This window comes from Lynx canadensis, chromosome C2 (genome assembly GCF_007474595.2).
Source record: "Lynx canadensis isolate LIC74 chromosome C2, mLynCan4.pri.v2, whole genome shotgun sequence".
Taxonomy (NCBI): domain Eukaryota; kingdom Metazoa; phylum Chordata; class Mammalia; order Carnivora; family Felidae; genus Lynx; species Lynx canadensis.
Genome location: NC_044311.2, coordinates 100549566 through 100571235, shown reverse-complemented (window position 1 = coordinate 100571235; position 21670 = coordinate 100549566). Strand labels below are relative to the sequence as shown.

Sequence of the window (21670 nt, the reverse complement as noted above, 5' to 3'; positions counted from 1 at the left end):
TTTATCTTGTGAGAAGACATAAGAAAACTATTGAAAAATTTGAAGCATGTCAAGAAAAAAATATTGAAAAAATTTCAAAAAAAATTATATTTTAAATTAAAAGATCCTCTAAGTAGTATTCGTCTTTTTGTGCATCTATTTGTCTAGGATGTTAGAGAATTAATTTTAAGTGCAAGTGTTAAGTTGGCTAATATGTTAGAGGCAGAGAGATAGAAATGGAAGGAGGGTGGAGATTTTTTAAAAAGGAGACTGAGGGGCACCTGGGTGGCTCGTGTGGGCGGCCGACTCTTAATTTCGGTTCAAGTCATGATCTCGCCATTCCTGAGTTCGAGCCCTGCATTGGGATCCAGGCTGACAGTGCGGAGACTGTGTGGGATTCCCTCTCTCTCTCTCTCTCTCTCCTTCTCTCTCTCTCTCCTCTCTCCTCTCGTGCATATGCTCTGTCTATGTGAGTAAATAAGTAAATGAGTAAACTTAAAAATGGATTTACCTGTGGGATGAAATTGCCAGTGGTCCCAGCCTCTTCAGTCTTTTTATTTGTGAGTGTCTGCATTCTCACACACTCACTGACCTTCCCGTCTTCTGTGTTCTAGGAGAGACAGCGTCTGGAGACGATCCTCAGTCTCTGTGCTGAATACACAAAGCCCGACAGTCGCTTGTCCACTGGCACCACCGTGGCAGATGTGCAGAAAATCAATAAGGAGCTCGAGAAGCTGCAGCTCTCTGATGAGGAGTCTGTGTTTGAAGAAGCCCTGATGAGCCCTGAAACCAGATACAGGTGCCACCAGAAAGGCTCTCTCCAAGAGACGGACTTGGCGGTCTTCGGGGGCGTTGGTCAGAGCAGCGCCAGCTTCCTTTCCTCCAGGAGCATCAGGAATGAGGACCTGCTCAGGGACCTCACGTCTGCCTTCCTGAAACCTTCCAACGAGTCCGCTTATCTTAGTATCCTACCGAAGGTAAAGGCTACAGAGCAAGAAAGACCAGGATTTAGGGCCTGGGGCTCTGCATCTGCATTGGCCTAGAGACTAGAGGTTTTACCGTGCTTGTTTTCCAAAATGTTTTCAGTGAAGCTTCCATTTAAGAGGTAATTAGCTAAACAATGTGCAGCAGATTAGGGTGTTTAGTGTGAAGTAACAAATTTGCACTGTAAAAAACGTAGCTGTACAGAAAAGTAAGAAGAAGGAAGTTTCTCTTTTCTCTGCCCTCTCCCAGTTGTACACCTGAGAGATAAACACAAAGTATCTTACCTGCCTTCTTAATATTTCTGTGCATATACAAAGCCCCATGTTATAGGTACAGATGTACAGATACACACACATAGCGTTCTGGTCTTTCTTTCCTCACTAAATGTCTTACACGTCTTTGTGTTTCAGTACACACAGCTCTGCCTCATTCTTTTCAACAGCTGAATAGTATTCTCTTGTTTGGAAATACTAGTTATTTTATTATATTTTTTTTAAGTTTATTTGAGAGAGAGCACGAGTGGGGGAGGGGCAGAGAGAGAGGGAGAGAGAGAATCCCAAGCAGGCTCCATGCTGTCATCATGGAGCCTGATGCAAGGCTCTCACCCACGAAACTGAGAGATCATGACCTGAGCCGAAACCAAGAATCAGACACTTAACCGACTGAGCCACCCAGGTACCCCTGGAAATACTATTTAAATTGTTTTCTACTTTTTTTATTAATAAAACCTATATGCAGCAAATATTCTAGTATGTGTGTGTGTATATATATATATGTATATATGTATATACACACACACACATATATAGATGTATAGATAGGTAGATAGATAATCTATACAGATATATCTATACAGATATATATATATATATACCTATATATATGTCTATATATATATTTGCACCACTGTGCAAATGTATCTGCAAGATCACTTACTAAAATTGAAATTAATGGATGAAAGAGTTTGCATATTATTCATGTTAGTCAATTATTTCAAATTATCCTCTGAAAAGACTGTATATTTCCAGGCGACGCTTTCGCTAACAGTTTATGGGCATCCCTTGCTCTTCATACACTTGCCAAGGCTGTATATTATCAAAATTCTTCAATTGGCCTGATTAATTGGTGTTTAATTTGCTTGTCTTTTTTTTTTTTTTTAATTTTTTTTTTTCAACGTTTATTTATTTTTGGGACAGAGAGAGACAGAGCATGAACGGGGGAGGGGCAGAGAGAGAGGGAGACACAGAATCGGAAACAGGCTCCAGGCTCTGAGCCATCAGCCCAGAGCCTGACGCGGGGCTCGAACTCCCGGACCGCGAGATCGTGACCTGGCTGAAGTCGGACGCTTAACCGACTGCGCCACCCAGGCGCCCCTAATTTGCTTGTCTTTAATTATGCATGAAGTTGGGCATCTTTTCATATTTTAGTTGTTAAGTTGTATTTTGACCCACTTCTTCACGTTCTTCACTCATTTTTAAAATTTGTCTTGTTTTTACTAAGTAGTGAGAGTTGTAAGAAAATTAGTCTCTTATCATGAGTGGCCTTCGCCTTGACTTTACTCCTGATATTTTTTAGATATATAAGAGTTTAAGATTCACAGTTAGTCATAATTATTACTTAGTCTCCTGGCTGTATATTGATTTTAAAATGTCTTCTGAATTTGAGGATTTCTTAAATGGAATCGAAGGAGAATCTTCTGGTGTTACTTTTTTCACATAAGTTAGGAATCTTTTTTCAATGAAATTAAAAATTGTCCTATGTCTTTTCTAGAAAGGTCATAAGAGAGCTGTAATAAGATATAAATTTTATCGGAATAAAATAAACACACAAAAAGTGGTAATAAGGAGGAAAAAACAGAAACCATAATCACAAGAATTTACTTAGTTAAATAGACAGGATTAGGTTATTAAGTAACTCTGATCATTAAGTTCAGTTCTGAGATTCATGGCAATTATGGCCAAAGGATCAAAAACAAAAAAGATATATCAGTTAAATTTTTGTTATAAGAGGGACACAAACCGGTTAAGAGAAAGACGTCATCATGATCCCTAATTCTGGAGGTAGTTTATCACATGGAGTATAGTTCAGGGGGAATTGGTGTGTTTGTTTTGTCTTTGGCCACAACAAGACTTTTTCAGTGTTCCTAGTTAGCAGTCCACATCTACCTTCTGAGTCCCTTCTTCATCTGCATTAGGACTCAGAAATGTGCAATCCTTCTTTCTCCTGATGACCACATTGACCTTCCTCATTCTCAGTGGAGAGCAGTTCTGAATAGGACATCTGTCTCTATTGCCAGAATGTTGTAACTGTTAGAAACTAGGATCTGGGGGGCAAATCAAAAGTCGTTTGTGTTCAGGCAAAGTAAATGGCCCACCGTTTGAAGACTTGAGCTGTTTTCATCAACCACTGGGTTTTCTTTGAAGTCCGTGGCTTCCTTTACATTTAAAATCCTTTCCCATTTCTTCCATCATGGACAGCTGCCAGATTTTTGTTAAAACAGTAAGCTGTGTGTGTCTCTCTCTAAGGACAGTCTTTAGGGAGACAGGTTTCCTCCTGAAGAGGGCTGTGACAAGAAAGCTGCTGGTGTGTAAATGGGCGGATCATGGCAGATGTTTTTAATTGCTCAAATATGCTTTTGTGGAAAAGGAGGCCTCTGAAGCTTCCAGCAGCCTCCGTTGTGGCAAGACATATAAGACCGTGCATCCTTTCGAGACAGGAAATATCAAAGGCACCTCTGGTTACAGGCAACAGCTTAGACAGGCAGCAAGTGAGGGGGATGAGTTCCAAGGAGGGAGGTTTGCATTTATTACTTTTTGGAGACAGATATATGTTACTTCAAGACAACAGACAAAAGAATGCTTTCTTAAAAGTCCTGCCCATTTGTTTTGGACGCTTTTCTCTTAGTCATCTGCTCGCTGAATTCCTGGCTTAGCAAAGGACAGTGTTTGTTATTAATCGATCTAAGGATGAGTGGAGAAGAATGTGAAAACACTCTAAGCTGCTTTAAGGAAATGAAGATTTTAATGATATTTAGGAAACCTGAGATTTACCATTCTGGAACTTGTTTTACCGAACACTTAAAGATACCGATGACCTTAGAAATAGGCTAATTTTAACTGGCTTTTGTGAACTTGTCTTCCTCCCCCTGAGGTGAAAGCTGAGAGTAGCTCTCTCTTCTTTCTCACTTTCTTCCTGTCATGTTGAGATGGGATTGGCACACGGCACCGTGTACGTCTGTGCATGGCATCATGACCTGACCCACACATATTGTGACATGATTACCACAAGTTTAGCTAACATCCATCACCTCATTTAGTTATTTGAGAAAAAAATGTTATTTTTCCTCGAGAACTTTTTCATTCTTCTCTTTTTAGTAATCATTCTGTCTACAGTGGACAACCCTCACACTTGTAACTTCCTCTGGTTGCAAGAAGTTTCTAGGAAGAGATTGGGGGGGGAGGGGGGAAGGCAGCTGCAAAGTGTCTTGTTCCTACTCTCCCTCCCCTTTCTCTGTGGAGGCCAGGTTACCTCAAAGAAGGGATATTTAGAGATGTTCATACATGTGTAAACAATATTTTCATCCCATTCTGTCACAAACCATTCAGAGTTTTAGAATGCCTTTGGAAGCTATTGCCTTTTTATAAATAACAAAAAGAACAACCGTTTCCTAGAGAGCATTTATTGCTATAAACAGCCTCTCGAGTTGTCTGTTATCAAATATGCCGATGGTGATAAATTTTTTAGAAACTTTCAGTTAGACATTTATAATTGCCACTGTTCTCTTTCTTCACCCACTGCTTGCTTAGAAAGTTTGTAGTTATGCAGATTGCTCAGTTTTTGTTTTCTCCTAATGCTTTACTTCCACCAAGTGAGAGAGATATTTTTAAACCCTGTTGGCAGTTGAAACCTAATATGAAATGTTGACCCAACAGGATACTGGCCTTCTTGAGGCTTTCCTGCTAGGATTACACGTCAGTGATTTCGGAATGCCATTCACTGTTACAGGCGTCCCTCACGCCCTAAAACGGGCACCTGAGTATTAGGACAATGAGATTCATTGTCTGTGATCAAAAAAGGTCAGCAGTTGTTTTATTAATTGGTAAAATGCTGCATTGAAGATGGCCATTAAAGGGCTAAATGTTAAAGCTTGGAAGGTCCGCATACCTCTGCGAATCAACCGGAGATACTGTGGCATTTCAATTGTTTAATCTCTGTGAGGAGCAGTGAAGTAGGGTAAAGAATAAAGAATATGAATAAAGAATATGACATGATGGCTATCTTCCTAAAGTTATTTTTAAGATCATTAAATAAATGAACTTAGCACGGCATACCAAATGTTAATGATCTCTTTGGTTAGTATGAATATTCTTTGTACCGATTTATGAGTAATTTTCAATAATTTACTTATGGAGGCTGCTGTTTTCACTGTGCAATTGTGAAATTGTTTGATGATTGACTTACTAATGAAAAGAAATTATTTCTTTTTCAAGGAGAGATAGAAATTAAGTAAATAATGTGCCAATCCCCCAGCACCCCTTGACCTACAGAGAGACTGGTCTCTATCAGGTGGTATCTAGGGTGACTAATCGGAAACTCCTGAAAGAAGAGGCTATTTTCAATTCACTCTACTCTCTTCATAAAACAATAGGCAGTCCCATTTTGGCTAAATGTGTATGATCTAAAATATTTCTTTATTTCCTGGGCATTTGTTGTAACTCTGTTACACCTATGGGGTGTAAGTATGCCCTCTCTTACTTAATTTCTTTCCTGACTTTCACTTTCCTTTCCAAGGGAACACAGGTTTTTCTGTGAAGTGGTTTTATAAATGATAACCAGTGTGCTGTTTTGTGTCATAAAAGCCCATCGGCCCAGGGAGTGTCTTAAACATTAGACGTGAAGAAAGTAGTGTAGGATAAAGACAGTAAGCAGTGTGTGAGCACAAGTGAAACATGACTTTATATTAAGTGTGTAGTTTTTAGTCATGGGAGTCACTAAAGTAACGAGGTCTTGTACTGTCATGGTTTTTCACTTCATGGAACATTTCGGTGAAATGGGCCAAGTGTATCGTGTCCTCACTTTTCCACCATGTGTTGGAAAAGAAACAAATCAACCTGAATACTCATCTGCAGATAAGCCTAGTAGTGGGATGCAGTAGTGAGGCTGGAGATTGGAGAGACCGTTGTAGGAGATGTGCCCACTTGGAGACGGGAGAGAATATGGGGCTTGGCGTGAGGGTAGCAGCCTATTCGAGAGATCCCTGAGGAAGATGTCAAAAGTCTTGTCTAGCTCTAGTTCTAGTTCTTTGCCATGCCAAACTTTCTCTATAACCTTAGAGCAGTCACTGTAATTTCTATGGACCACAACCTCCTCATCTGTAAAATCTCTTAGTTATTTCAGCTTTAAAACGATATGAATTGGTAAATTTAAGTTGGTTTGTATGAGGTAACTTAAGAACCTTACTGCTGGGGATCTGTGAGAAAATGTACGATTCCAATTGAACAATCACAAGGATGCTTTTAGAATTCCAAGAGGCACAGAGACTGTGAAACACTAGACTTACTACTGGTTTATAAATTGGGAAATTCTGGAGTGGAAATGTGAATAGCCCTTTTCTGTGTTGATTAATTGCAGACCCCAGAGGGTATAAACGAAGAACAAAGGATTCAGGAGTTGGCAGCAATGGAAGAGACCCGGATAGCAATTCTCAATAACCTCGAGGAACTTGAACAAAAAATCAAAGATATAAATGACCAGATGGATGAATCTTCCAGAGAGGTATAAACCAGGGTTTGACTTTTTACCCTTCTCTTTTTTCCTCTCTTTCCTTCAGCTTAAAAATATTACTACCTCTTAGGGCATAGGCTTTGGAAGCAGAATACATAGAAATCAACATGAGTTAACATTTTTTTTTCAGTGAGTCCTGTATAGGGTAAAAATACCTTTTTTAAAATATTTCCTTTTTCCTTGCCTTTTTTTTTAAGTCAGATGAAACAAACATATGAAGCCATTTTTAACGAACTCTGGGTATAACCAATTTTGTCTTAACTAGTGTATGCTTTCTGACTTTCTACATGCAGATCTCAGCTGAGGTCCCATATATTTAGGTCTCCAAGTTCAAATCCAACAAACACTTTCTGAATATGCTCACTATGCGTTGGACATCATGTTGGTACACAGGGGGATTTGCATATGAATCAGTCCTTGACCTCGCTTCTGGGCTTTGTAGACCAGAGAGGAAACAGACACATGGTCTATTACTGTATCTCCATGGAGCAAGAAGGAACAAATGATTCTGCCTAGCATGTTTATACTCACAGATGATGCAGATAGCTATAAGTAGAAGGGTACTGCTCACCTGTCATCTTATACACAGCCCTTGGGTGCCCCTCCTGCTGACATTGCTAAGAATGCATTGCTTGCATGCTGACTGGGTGTAATTTTCACCTCCCATGCTCTGTGGACAAAGAAAGACAAGGCTGCTCCCAAGATGGTTCGTGCTTGAGCCTGAATCTGAGCAAATCGGCAAAATATTATTGAGGAGTAAGCAGAAGAGGGGTTATAGTAGAAAAATTAAATGATAGGTAGATTTCTTAGTGAATATATTGTGGGCTCACCAGCTTCCTTACGTAGGAATTTCAAATCTCAACTGGACTCTCAGAACTGTTCTCTAAGGCACCAAAGTCCGGCTGATAACATAGTACTTTTTGAAATTTGTAGCCGTTAAAAATGCATCTCTAACGTGGGCAGTTGAGAATCTCTCTGAAAGTGAAACACCTCTGAGCTTTGTTTTGTGTCCCCAGTTGGATATGGAATGTGCTCTTTTGGACGGAGAACAGAAATCTGAAACAACTGAACTTATGAAAGAGAAGGAGATTTTGGATCATCTAAACCGGAAAATAGCCGAACTGGAAAAGAACATTGTCGGTGAAAAGACCAAGGTAAAAGAAAAGTATATTTGAATGCAATCTTTATGAGTAATATGGTGGTTCTATTTGTTTGAATTTAAATGTCATATGAATTCCCTTGGTTTTGGATTTGTGTGTCATGCTCCTACAGACAGTAGTACCAGAGGAAAGTCTTAAGATGAGGTAAGTTCTTCCCAAAGAACCGTCAGGGACTGAGCAGCAGGTGCTAAGGGAGTAGAGCCCATGAAACTTTCAAGCTGATAGGAAAGCTTCTCCTACTTGAGATGAGTGACTTAATTGCTTTTTTCCAACAGCCTTGCTGCTCTTCTGATTGTGCTGTGTTTTTTTTTTAAATGGTTTTAGTATACTAAACTTCTTAACCACTGGTATCCTATAGGGGATGACTTAAGCATATTTGAATACGGTTGTCTTTTTTTTTTTTGTCATTTTTCTGGTTGTTATTTTCTCTGGGAAATAGTTTACTTACTCTCCTACCACATTTGGAGTCAGTGATGGCTAAACTAAGCCTAAAATTAAAAAATGAAATTCCGATTTAGGAAAGAGAAAGCAAACGAACTTTAACACGTTTTTTTCTTTTTTCCTTGCTCACCATCTTCTTTACTAAGCCGAGAAAAAGACAAAAAATTCCGTTTGAGCAAGTTCTAGTAGGCAAAGATTTCTATGTGGAAGGATTTCTGCTGAATGCGGCTTCCTTTTTTAGGCTCTTCTTTGTTTGAGACCTATAAATAAGGGCATTTGATCTTGGTGCCAGAGAATGAGCTCAAAGTGATATTGTCAGAAATTGATGTCAGACTAAAAGCTGCACATCAATTTCTTGGTTGCCTGCTTGTCAAGATTAACTACACAGCTTTTTCACATTAAGTTTTATGTATGTTCCTTCAAGCTCCAGGCTTTGAAACAGTAAAGAATCCATTTGGGTAGGTGGCATGTATGTCTTTAAAAGCTCAAAACCAAGTCAAAGGATTAATTGTCTAGATCTGCACTTAAGGAGGATGATGCTTTTCAAAGATTCTGCCCTGATACAGCAAGGAACAGTGGGAAGCAGTATATGTGTTTGTTTGGGGTGCTTATTAGTATTTTACTAATTATGTCATACTGGAAAACTCATGGGACATAGGATAGGGTATCATGTTATCTATGAGCCTCTCTGCCTTCCCCATCCATGTAGCATGTGGTTATTTATCTTTGTGCAGCCCACATGTGGCACGGCCCGCAAATTCTGTTTGTCTCCATCATTAGCATGAGACAGAAAAGTGAATCAAGTCGGGTCAGTGCTTAACCCTACTTCCCAGGGAAAGTTGTGTCATATTCTGTGGCCCTCAGGGCATAGTAGACCTCCAGGAACAGGGGCAGAAACAATAAAGGAGGCCACCTCCATCCTTCCTATTATTGTGTTGGTAAGCCTGACAGACGCTCTGCATAGGAGAGGGGACAGTGGAGGCTTCAAGTGTGGGATTGGCCCTTGCAGCTGTTGGGGGATTCATTAGTCTTAGAAAGTTGGATTATTGTCTGTCATCACACGATGTGAAAAATGGCAGAAACTGGCTTTGGGATTCCAGAGAAGGATGAGGGAAGTGGAAACAGACCGGGTGAGATGATGTTATACATACTTTTGACAACCAAAGTCAAATAGAGACTCAGCACCACTTGGCAGCATTACTGTGTTTTTCAAAGAAACTTAAACCATTTTATGACATGGCTATTTCATTCTTTTACTCTACTCAAACCTCTGGTCCATTTTCCTCCCGCTGAGATGACTTCACCACCTACTTCCCTGAGAAACCAGATGTATCCCATCCCTTCAAGCTAAGGAGGGTTCCCTCTTCCCCTCAAAGATAAGTGCCTTAAAGGTCAGTTCTTGTACCCTATCACTCCATTGTGAGCCCTCTTCCTCACTTCCTGATTTACCATTCCCCCAGATGCAGTTGGCTGAGGCCCCCACTATTCTGTCAGGTTTGTGCCTGTTAAGACTCCTGAAGCCCTAGGTGCCGCCCACCTCACTGCATGCTTTTTAGTCCTCTTGTGATCAGACTTCCTGAGCAGCATTCAAGACAGGGGACAAACCTGTGTCCTTGCCCTGGCCCCTCCCCTCCCTACCCCTTGGCCTCTGGGTGCCCCCTCTTCTGGTATTCCTTGTCTTTCTCTTATTCATTGTCTCTGACTTTTCCAACTGAGTTCCCTTTGCTTGTCCCTCTGCCTCTATACAACCAGTTGTTAGAGTGTTTGTCTCTGAGCTGAACCCTCTTCTCTTGTAGCCTCACATTCTTTTATAGCACGCTTCCCATCACCTGTATATGCTGGTGACTGTCGAGTGTATGTCTATAGCCTACAAAACTTTTCTGAACTTCTGACTCCTATCCAGTAGCCTACCCGACATCTACACTCAGAAATTTCACGGCTATTGCCAAGTGAACACTCATAATGAACTCTTGATCCTTCCCCTTGTCTTCCAAATCCCTCCCCGGCCACCCCCCCACCCCTGCCTCCCCCCCCCACCGCCCCCCGCCCTGGCCTCCCCCAGTCCTCTTCTTCCTCCAGTTTTCCCAGTCTGGGTGATGGCATATAGAGCCACCTCTAGGTCCAAATAGAAGCCTGGAGGTAGATCTTGACACTTCTTTTTCTCCATCACCCTCACATTATAGTGATTTCAGAAAGAGTTCCCAATTACTTCAACCTCTCAGCATCTCCTCTAACAGCCTTCTCTTCTAAACCATCAGAATCTCTTCTTTAGTTAACATTCCATTTGCTTTCCTTTAGTTCCTTCTCTTCACAGCAGTGAGAGTGATCTTTAAAAATACAGAAATTGGGTCATGGTGCACCTGGGTGGCTCAGTCAGTTAAGCATCTGACTCTTGATTTCGGCTCAGGTCATGATCCATGGTGAGCGTGGAGCCTGCTTGGGATTCTTTCACTCCCTCTCTGCCCCTCTCTCATTCGCTCTAGATAGATAAATAAATAAATAAGTAAATAAGTAAATAAATAAATATTAGATCATATCATTCTGATTTGTGTTCCAGCATATTTTATATAAATCTTAATTCCTGAGCTGGCGTGGGCCTTTTTGTCATTTTCCCCTCCTTCATATGATGTGCACGGTGGCCTTCTTTCTATTTGTTTAGACAGCCATCCTCCCCCACTTCCTGCCAGATCTGTTTCCTTGCAGATCTGTTTCCCATGCCTGGAATTCCCTGCCCCATATTCCATATCTTGTCGGTTCTGTCCTTCAGGGCTTAGGTTCATTGTTAGCTTTTCAGAAAAGCCCTTTCAGGCTGTTCCAGTCCGGAGTGTGTTCTCCCTGTTGTTCTTTATTTCATAATTCACATTTGCTTTGGGCTTGCGAGGTATTGATCTCCCTCTCTAGCCTGTGACATAGAGCAAGGCCCCGCTAGCCACTGTTTACCCAGCTTACGGGACATGTTAGAATACCACCCAGCATGCGTTGGGAATAGTGTCCCTGCGTCTCCTGCTAACAGTGAGTCCAGGCTGGGCCTTAACAGAAACACAGGGCCAAACACCTGCTCCAGAGCTACGCGCTGCCAAGTTCAGGCCATCTGGGATGGTCTGCTTATGTGCACATGCCAGTGGACTTCTAGTCAGGCTGCCAGTGGAGCCCGAGTGTAAGACAGAAGGAGGAAGTGGCCTTTGCCCTTTTGGATCTCGTTTCCTTTTCTACACACCTGTTGCTGCTGTCAGACATAAACTGTGGAATGAGAAAAACAAAACCTGAAAAGATATCCCTGCCAGGCAAGCTCTGCTTCAGATGTTGATGGCACATCCTGTGAGCCTGGTCCTAGTGTTTTGGAGACAAGGCCTGGGGCCATAGGAAGAAGGCTTAATAACACCTCAGATTTCAAACACTGGTGTGAAATTATCGACATCATTTCCTTGGCGATCGAGGCCAGTCTTTACTATTGTCTCTTACCTGCTTTGGGGACTGTGATTCTGTGTTACCTATTTGGTATAAATGAATGTACAGGTATCACTCGCTGCGAAAGTTCACGTTATGCCACTTCACGTTTGTGCGAGACCTCCATTAGTGCCTGTTTTCACTAACTCAAAGGAACCACAAGAGGATTTGCGCTTTTATGAAAAAAGGCAGGAGGTGAAAACAGACTTCAGGTGTGTACCGCGCTCAGCGTTTACCCCGCAGGAAGCAGCAGTCAGAGTGGCGCCCCCAGGCGCCCTCCCCGGGAACTACAGCAGCCTCTTAGCATCAAGCCCCCACCGCCTGACCATTTATGTCGTGCGTCAGTTAAATGAGCAAGATGTGTCCTAAGGTATCAGAAAAACCTAAGAGAGGTTATTGGGGGGGGGGGGAGGTGTCTGGGAATGCTTAAAACTTTCCCCCTATAAATTAGTGGTAATTGCTTCTTTGCTTTACACCCTTTACGCTTTATGAAAGGTTTCATAGGAGCGCTCCACTTTCAGGTACAGGGGGAAACCTGTACGTTAGAGATGACTACTATTCATTATATGTTACCATATAAAATATAAACTGTAGACATATTTATGCAATATAAAACAGAGACCATGTGTTCAAGTATATATTTATTGAACATTTTTGCAGAGGCTCCCTGAGCTCACTTTCCCTCTGCCCTCATGGGTTCCACTGTGAAGACCATCAAGACGTCCATTTCCATGTGGCTGTATACCACCTGCCTGTCATGTCCTCAGACAGTAGCCACATCACACATAGAGTCTCTAGGAACACGGATAAACCCTGCACAAATACAAGTATCGGACTAGAACATAAGTCCAGAGAGGATATTTATTTGAAGAAGTGGTAAGCAAAGAGGCCATAGTGTTTTTCTGGGGTGAGTAAAAGGAGAGAGAATTACTAATCTCTGCCCTAGTGAACCGATTCAGTTTAATGAGCTTGGTGGCAGAGCAGAGAATCCAGCAGAACCATGAAGCTCAGTTCTGGCGAAGGCCTGGTTGTGGACTGGTTTCCCTTCTTTCCACTCTCCCCCCCCCCCCCAACTTTCCCCCTCCGAAGCAAAGCCCAAAGGAAGGGACTGCTGAGCAGGTGCGGACATATGCATTTCTTTATGTAGGTTTCCTTCTGGTTTTGCCTATTTCTGACTACATTAAGAACCCAAAACTAAAAATAGTTTTCCAATTTCCTCTACTTTATTATAGAGGAATTGCAATTTCCTCTAAGATTATTCTCTTTGTCTCCTTTGGCATACAAAACTCCGTAGTTGTACTGAGGTTCAGTAAAATGGTCAAGGAGGGGCTGTGCGTCCGTCGTCTTGTTGAAGAATCTTTCCATTACCCGGATGCTCATCATAAAGCTCAACCATTCTTTATTTTAGGATCTGTCGCCACACAGGTAGATTATAGTGTTTTGTTGCTTTCCTGGCCTGTACGTTTTCATAACAAAACAGGCTTAAAAGTGTGAGTTGAAGCTTAAATCACTCTATGCCATACGCCATGTTCCACAATGAAATCTTAAGTTATTTGACTCATTTTTCTACAATAAGCGTATATCATTGTATCTTAAATGGTTAAATTTTATTCCCCATTATTATCTTGCCAAAGTACCTGTTACTTCCTCTCCATCCTTCCTTCAGAGCCAGGGGAAGACAGAGAGCCTGGCCCCGAATTCCTCAGCAAAGTGTTAATGCCTCTTGAGTACAGAGTGTTTGCCAAGTCACAGTCATGTTCAGAAGGGACCCAGCCCTTCCCGTGCCTCTTTCTTACATTTCAAAGTCAGCTCCTTGGCTAGAGGAAGTGGAAGTATATCGTGGGATTTGGGGATTAAATCAACAGGATTCCAGATTAGGGTTATTTTTTCTGGCAGTTGTTTGATTATATAAATCCCTAGTGTTCTAATTCTCCAGTTTTTTTGATACTAAACATCCATCAATTGTGTAATTAAAATGTCAAAACCAGAGGGGGGAAAAATCTTAAGAAAGGAGTATAAGGATGTGTCTCTTTAGAAGCAGGCAGACAATGAGTTCTCAGCTCCCAACGTTTGTTGACATAGGTCCATAATCTTTTCTCTGCAATTCTAAAATCTGAAAAGTTTTGTGGAGGGAAAAAAAAAGTCATTTTGTAAGATCGGCACCAAAAGGTAGTTGGTTGCAAAACCTGACTTTGACTGATATTCACACTTGTGTGAATATTTGTAAGTAGCTGCAGAAATTGAACCATGTTTGATTGCAGGTACTGTCCCCAGATCTTACTGGAAATGCCTTTTAATGCCTGTTACCAGATCTTATTGGAAATGACTTTATATGAACTGTGTTACCTCTGTAAAATTCAGAATATTCATAAATCTGGAACACATCTGGCCTTAAGAATTTCAGATAAGTGATTTTAGACCTAAAACAATTGCCTAATCTATGAACCTATGAGAATGCCTACCTACCAAGCCACAGGGTTTAAGAACTAGAAGGAAAGGTGTTCTCAGGGTATATGGAAAGGACTTTGGATTGACTGCCCTTAGAAATGATGGCTTGGGTACTAGAATTTTAACACATCACTGTAACAACTCCAAATCTGACCCAGTGTTTCATGAAACACACTCAAATACTTTAGTATGTGCTGAGTTCTGTGCTAAACAGTTTGGAAATTAGAAAGGTGGGCCTTAAGTCTTAATAAAATCTTTATTAAGCTGATAGGTTGCCAGATTTAACAGCAATTATATATATATTATATATATAATATATATATCGCCTATATATATGTGCATGTGTATATCCTATATATATGTATGTGTATATGTATATCCTATATATATGTATGTGTATATGTATATGTATATCATAAATACATGCCATTTTATAGATATTTATATATAAACATAAACATAAACATAAATATAAATATAAATATAAATATAAACGTATAGGATGCTCAGGTACATTTGAATTTCAGATAAACAGAAAATAATTTTTTGGTGTAAGTATGCCCTAGGCAATATTTGAGACATACTTACATTAAAAGATCATTTGTTTTTTATCTGAAACTCAGACTTAACTGAGTGTCCTCTATTTTATCTGGCAGCCCTACAAGCTAATAAAGTAAGCATCTTTTTAGAGTAATCTTGAACCATCTGCTTACCAAGTATTACTTACATGTGGTAAAATTATTTTTTCTTTGGTATCCAAGAATTTTCTGTGTAATATTGAGATTCAAATAGAGCTAGCGAGTTAAATTTCAGCTCCTTCAAGAATACAACTTAAAAGAGAGAAAACTTGTGTTACTGTCTTCTAACCACATGTCCAGGAAAATAAGTGGTCCTATGATGAGCTTTGGATTATTCGGTTCATTAAGAATTATTGGTAATTCATGTGTACAAGTTCCAACTATCTAGGGTGAACCCATACACATTCCTGATCGTTTGTATGACTAGAAGAGGGCCACTTTGCCTCTGAACTTGAAATGCATCATCCCTCTCTGAATGCACCGTGGTTATTGGAATCTCACAGTTCTTTTGGTTTACTTGAGACATTTAATCTGAATGTAAAAAATCACACAATTGCGGTGTTACTTTTAAGAGGGGCCTTTTACACTATAAAGTAAAGGTGCTAAAGTCAAATGTTTTAAGAACAGTCGTTGGTGCCTTGTGTATTAATGTCCCATATCTTCATCAGAAAAATCAAATTGTTGGGCCACCTGGGTGCATCTAACTTTGCCTCAAGTCATGATCTCATGGTTCCTGCGTTCAAGCCCCACATTGGGCTCTCTACTGTCAGCACATAGCCTGCTTTGGATCCTCTGTCCTCCTCTCTCTGTCCCCCCCCTCTCAAAAATAAATAAACATTTAAAAAAAGAAGAAGAAAGAAAAAGCAGATTGTCCATTGCCTGTGCCTCTCACATCATCTGAGTTGGCTCATTCAGTGGTTTCCAGCCTGGCTGTGTATCAGAAAACATGGAGGGATTTTTAAAATGCTCATTCCCAGGTTGCCTGGGTGGCTAGGTCGGTTAAGCCTCGTGCTCTTGACCTTGGCTCAGAGCATGATCTCATGGTTCGTGAGTTTGAGCCCTGCATCAGGCTCTGCTCTGACAGTGTGGAGCCTACTTGGGATTCTCCCTCTCTCTGCCCCTCACCCACTTACGCACCCTCTCTAAATACATGCATACATGCGTACATAAATGAAATAAACTTTAAAAAAAAAATGCCCATTCCCTAGCCTTCTGCTCCTGGATGTCTGACTGAGTGGAGACCTGGAAAATAGTATATTGAAAAACCCACCCAGGTTTTTCTAATGTAAAGTTGGGGCTAAGAACCATAAAGCCAACTGGGCTGTATTTTGTGAGGACAGTGATCAGGCTCCCTCTTTTCTCTACTTACAGTCCCCTTAAATATTTACTGAGTGAGTGAATAAACAATTCACCATGGAAACAAATGTAAGTCTGATTTTATATACTGACTTCTGCTTTAATTTGCTGTGAATAATTTACCTTTTAGGCACATCCATCTTAAATATTAAAAAAAGAAAAGGCAGAATCTGGCAATGAATTTGTGACCCAGTTGGATTTTGCCGGTACAGGAAAACAAGTCAACTCAAGAGCAGTGCTAACATAAGCAGCCATGTCTCCAGTGAGGTCACATTCTGGTTTTGGTCGTGTAAATGCGCCCTCGTACATCGGGTTTTCCTGGAGTGTTCCAGTTCCTTGTAATCTTATTTTTTCAACAAAGTTAAATCTGTTAAATTTACTTAAGATTTATTAAATGGACTCATTAAAACTTAATAAATTTATTAAAAGTTTAAATTTTAGGGGCGCCTGGGTGGCGCAGTCGGTTAAGCGTCCGACTTCAGCCAGGTCACGATCTCGCGGTCCGTGAGTTCGAGCCCCGCGTCAGGCTCTGGGCTGATGGCTCGGAGCCTGGAGCCTGTTTCCGATTCTGTGTCTCCCTCTCTCTCTGCCCCTCCCCCGTTCATGCTCTGTCTCTCTCTGTCCCAAAAATAAATAAAAAACGTTAAAAAAAAAATTAAAAAAAAAAAAAGTTTAAATTTTATTTAATTTAAAATTTGTTACAATTCACTTAAATACATTTATTTCCTGAAAATAAATTCGTGACTCCAAAAAAAATGTTATGCTTCCTGCCAATGTGGTGTTTGCTGTGCCTATAGTAATTAGAATAGGTGAGTTTGCCAGTTTAAATCTGGGGAAAGGAAATAACACCAGTTTTCATACCTTACGTGTCAAAAGCAAGAATCTCTGAACCCTGGAATGCCATCAATTTGCCCATATATTTGTCTTCGCTGTAAAAGGTGAGATTTTCAGTTCTGATTAACGGGTTGCCTAGAGTCAATTTTCCCTTGGAAACTTCCTGGACAATAAATAGAAGATAGGAATATTAATTTCTTTCTGGCTGGCACGGGAGTGATATCACCTCTGTGGTCCTCTCGGATTTATGGCCAGGCCCCAACTGCCACTAGACCTTTCATCCTTCCTTTGCCCTAGCTTTGGCCCCACTAAGCTTTCGCTCTGAGACCCAAGTAGCGGTCACAGCATTATTGGTAAACCAGAGGAGCTGCGGAAGGTTCTGATGGTGCCGCTTGCATAATTCTTCTAATTGCCCCTTTGTATGGAATTGCGAACCATTTTCAGCACCTCAGAAGGAAGGCACTATGCACACAGAAGATACTTTTTATTAGTTATCTGTGCTTATTAGTAGTAATAAAAAATTGAAAAAAAAATGATTTTAAAACTTGAGAGCATGAGAAGAATACTTTGGGGGAGCCTGGGTGGCTCAGTGGGTTAAGCATCTGACTTTGGCTCAGGTCATGATTTCACGGTTTGTGAGTTCGAGCTCTGCATTGGGGCTCTGTGCTGACAGCCCAGAGCCTGGAGCCTGCTTCAGATTCTGTGTCTCCCCCTCTCTCTCCCCCTCCCCACTCACACTCTGCTTCTCGCTCAAAAATAAACATCCAAAAAAATTTTAGGGGCGCCTGGGTGGCTCAGTCGGTTGAGTGTCCGACTTCGGCTCAGGTCATGATCTCACAGTTCGTGAGTTCAAGCCCCGCGTCGGGCTCTGTGCTGATAGCTCGGAGCCTGGAGCCTGATTCTGATTCTGTGTCTCCCTCTATCTCTGCCCCTAACCCACTCGCATTCTGTCTCTGTCTCTGTCCCTGTCAAAAATAAATAAACATCAAAAAAAAAATTTTTTTTTTAAAGAAGAATACTTTGGTTATTTCTTTGGATTTGAGACCTATGTTTCAGGCCAGTGCCTTTCTATGTAATCAAATATTGTATCAATGTTTTCTAGCAAATGTAACTTTAAATTTACACTTTTGCACATATTGGATTGGATAGTTTTCTTTTTTCTTTTTTTCTTTCCTTTTTTTTTTTTTTTTAGCTTTCTTCTTGGATCTAGAATTGCTGCAAAATCCAATGATACAGTATCTAGAAATAGAACTCTTTTTGGATAAAATTCTTTTTTTTTAAAAATGTTTATGTATTTTTGAGAGAGACAGAGACAGACTGAGCGGGTTAGGGGCAGAGAGAGAGAGGGAGACACAGAATCCGAAGCAGGCTCCAGGCTCCGAGCTGTCATCACAGAACCTGATGCCGGGCTCGAACTCAGGAGCTGTGAGATCATGACCCGAGCTGAAGTCGGAGGCTCAATCGACTGAGCCACTCAGGCACCCTATTGGATAAAATTCTTTTGCTGTGTAAATAGGGCAATCTTTGATCCATACACAGAAGAAGTAATACATTTTCTTATCCAAAAGTCAACAGGTGTTTTGTATTGCTGGTTGTATTAAAGGGGAAAAAAATGATTCATTCTGAAACTAAGGAAAGAATCTAAGTGGCCCTAGTGTTTTGAACTTTACTGTGAATGAACACATGATAAGCCTTCATTCTGTGAACCATGCCATTCTCTCTCCAACTTCTGCACTGTCCATGTGCACGGTGGACACAGTTGCCATTAAAGACTGAAGAACTGGGGGCGCCTGGGTGGCGCAGTCGGTTAAGCGTCCGACTTCAGCCAGGTCACGATCTCGCGGTCCGTGAGTTCGAGCCCCGCGTCAGGCTCTGGGCTGATGGCTCGGAGACTGGAGCCTGTTTCCGATTCTGTGTCTCCCTCTCTCTCTCTGCCCCTCCCCCGTTCATGCTCTGTCTCTCTCTGTTCCAAAAATAAATAAACGTTGAAAAAAAAAAAAATTAAAAAAAAAAAAAAAAAGACTGAAGAACTTTCTGGATAGTCTCTGGGAGTTGCAGAAGCATTTTTAGATTGATATAGGAAATAGGATTCTCAGTTTTATGACTTCTGGATTTAATCATTTTGAGAGAAAAAAGAATGTACTTCTAAATCTAAATATACATTTCTTTTTTTGTTTATTTATTTTATTTTATTTTTTTATTTTGAGAGAGAGATAGAAAGCAGGCAAGGGAAGGGCAGAGAGAGGGAGACAGAATCCCAAGCAGGCTCCACACTGTCCACCCAGAGCCCGATGAGGGGCTCGAACTCGCAAACCATGAGATCGTGTCCTGAGCCAAAGTCAAGAGTCAGACGCTTAACCTAAGCCCGAGCCACCCAGGCACCCCTGAATATACATTTCTAAAATGCCCTTGACATTTTCAAGTTTTCTGCCAAAAATGGAGACCTCAGGGAACTGGTATGGGTTTTTGTGTCGTACAGTTTTAGATTTAAACCATAACCTCTTTTGTAAAGAATTTAAATATATGTTTACCCAGGAAATCGTGGCCATTTGGATGAAGACATTATAGTAAGTATAATTTTATAGGACTACTGCAGGAGCTTCATCTTTTAAACAAATCCTTCTCTGATAATGCTTAGAAGGTGGTGTCACTGCCACCAGTGCGCATAGAATGAACTAAGGAGAGTCAGGTGGTGGTCACTGTGTGTACTGAGGGTCAAGCCACAGTAGTGCTTCATGAAGTAGGCTGTGTAGGCTGAGAGAGTTACACCAGGTAAAATTTAGCCTTCAAGGCCTCAGAGCCTCATGAAGAGAACAGGAGTTGGGAAGACAAGCACTACACAGGTTGAAGTATTGTTTCTCGACTCAATAGGTGACACGTCAAGCTGGGCAGTCACTGAATTACAGGATTTGTCTGGTAGACCTGCATCCAGAGTCACTTTGGAGTGTGTGACCGGGAAGGACCGAGTGTTGTCTCCTCCTTTCTCTTCTGTTTTCTGATTCCCGGTGTTCTCCTTTCCGTTTCCCCCATAATCCATGTTTCAAGTATTTCTTATGTCAGTCAGTGTAGAGAAGTCTTCATCTCCACAGTAAACGTCACACGTTGTTGGTGTATCTGAACTGCACAATACGCCTTTCCTTGCTGTTTTGTCAGGCTTGACTTCTCCCTTGCTCTCTCAGCCTTTGAATTCAGTGCTCCTCTTAGAATCAGATTTTCTAATTGCTTAAGCTTTGAAGTTTGCTAAACAGCTAGACCTATTTCAGATGACTGGGGAGACAGCTAGTGCATCTGGCAGACTTCCGACCTGGGAACAAAGTTACAATAATTTCCAAAGCTTGCTTAACAAATGCCTTGAGTAAATTGGAGCACGACAGTACTTGAGGTAAATGCCTGGTTTCCTTTGTCTGGTTCGCTGCCAAGGGACTCTCTGCAAGGCTGTCTTATAAATTTGGTTGGCATTTCTTTTGTTCTTGGTTGACCGTTGACCAACATCGCCGTTGCTTCCTTCGCTCTGTAACATGGTGGAAGGAAGGAGGAATGGAAGGAAAGGCGGGGGTCATTGCCTACACTCAGTAAAGTGGGCCATGTTTTGAGAATGAAGAAATGGGACCCCCTTGTCTTTACTTCCACTTATACCCCCTTATCTTAGTCACTAGCAAGGTACGTTTCAATATTCATAGGGTATCTCATTTGTGCGTATGTGTGTTTGTGTTACCCTTGGGAAATATTCACTAACGCCTGCCTCGGGTATGAAGGTAATTTCTGTTCTTCTATTTTCTGATTTCTGAACTTCAGGAGAAGGTAAAGCTTGATGCTGAAAGGGAAAAACTAGAGAGGCTTCAGGAGCTTTACTCCGAGCAGAAGACCCAGCTGGACAATTGTCCTGAGTCCATGAGGGAACAATTACAACAACAACTGAAGAGGGTCAGTAGAAAACAGGAATGTGCCAGGTTTTTTTGTTTTTGTTTTTTGGTGTCTTTTCGATTAAGTTCCACTTACCTATGACTTCCACTTCACGTAGCGTAAATTTGCGTAAGTTCTAGTCATTAGATACTTTTTAAATAGAAATATGCATGCTGACGATATATATATATTATTTCATGCTAATCAGTTAAACAACTCCTTGTCAGAATCCTTCACTAATTTCTAATGCAGAAACAGTCCTGGAGTCATTCTCCAGAACAAAAGAGAGCTATTCCTGACATATAACTGACACCACGATTGTAGCATTTAAATCGACTGACATCTTTCCCTGCACTCTCTGCTACACCATGAGTACTGTTTGCCCTTGGATGATTTTATACTTTGGTCCAAAAATTAACCTATTTTCTGACCTGCTTCCCATCATCACTCGTTGTTGTTGTTGTTTTTTTCTTTCTGCTTCTTAGTGACATTGAATTCATTAGCACAACCACAGCAAACGCCAAGGCCCAACCTGCAGGTCAATGCCCTCAACGTCTTCTCAGGCGAGCTTCGTAATTTTTTAAAGCTCAGTGCCGCACGGGCTTTGTAGTTGGACTTTATTCTCCGATCGTTAAAATTGGCAGTGCTCACCGCAACCATGCTGGTTATCCGCTGAAATGAGGCTCCTGGGGTAGATAGTTTCACCAACACCAGCAAGACCACTTGATATTTCAGAGTCTCTCATCAACTGAGTTA

The 21670-nt window shown here is 41.1% G+C and overlaps 1 protein-coding gene across 4 annotated transcripts in view; it reads left to right on the top strand.

Moving 5' to 3' along the window:
• PHLDB2 (pleckstrin homology like domain family B member 2) overlaps positions 1–21670 on the top strand; it is a 235671-nt gene that overhangs the window by 165137 nt on the left and 48864 nt on the right. For 3 of the 4 annotated variants that reach the window (XM_030328598.1, XM_030328596.1, XM_030328597.1), the window contains 4 exons: positions 594–956; positions 6595–6738; positions 7764–7901; positions 20807–20935. In XM_030328598.1, coding sequence (XP_030184458.1) covers positions 594–956; positions 6595–6738; positions 7764–7901; positions 20807–20935 — 774 coding nt within the window. The remainder of the gene's footprint in view (positions 1–593; positions 957–6594; positions 6739–7763; positions 7902–20806; positions 20936–21670) is intronic. The other variant, XM_030328599.1, reaches the window with a different exon arrangement.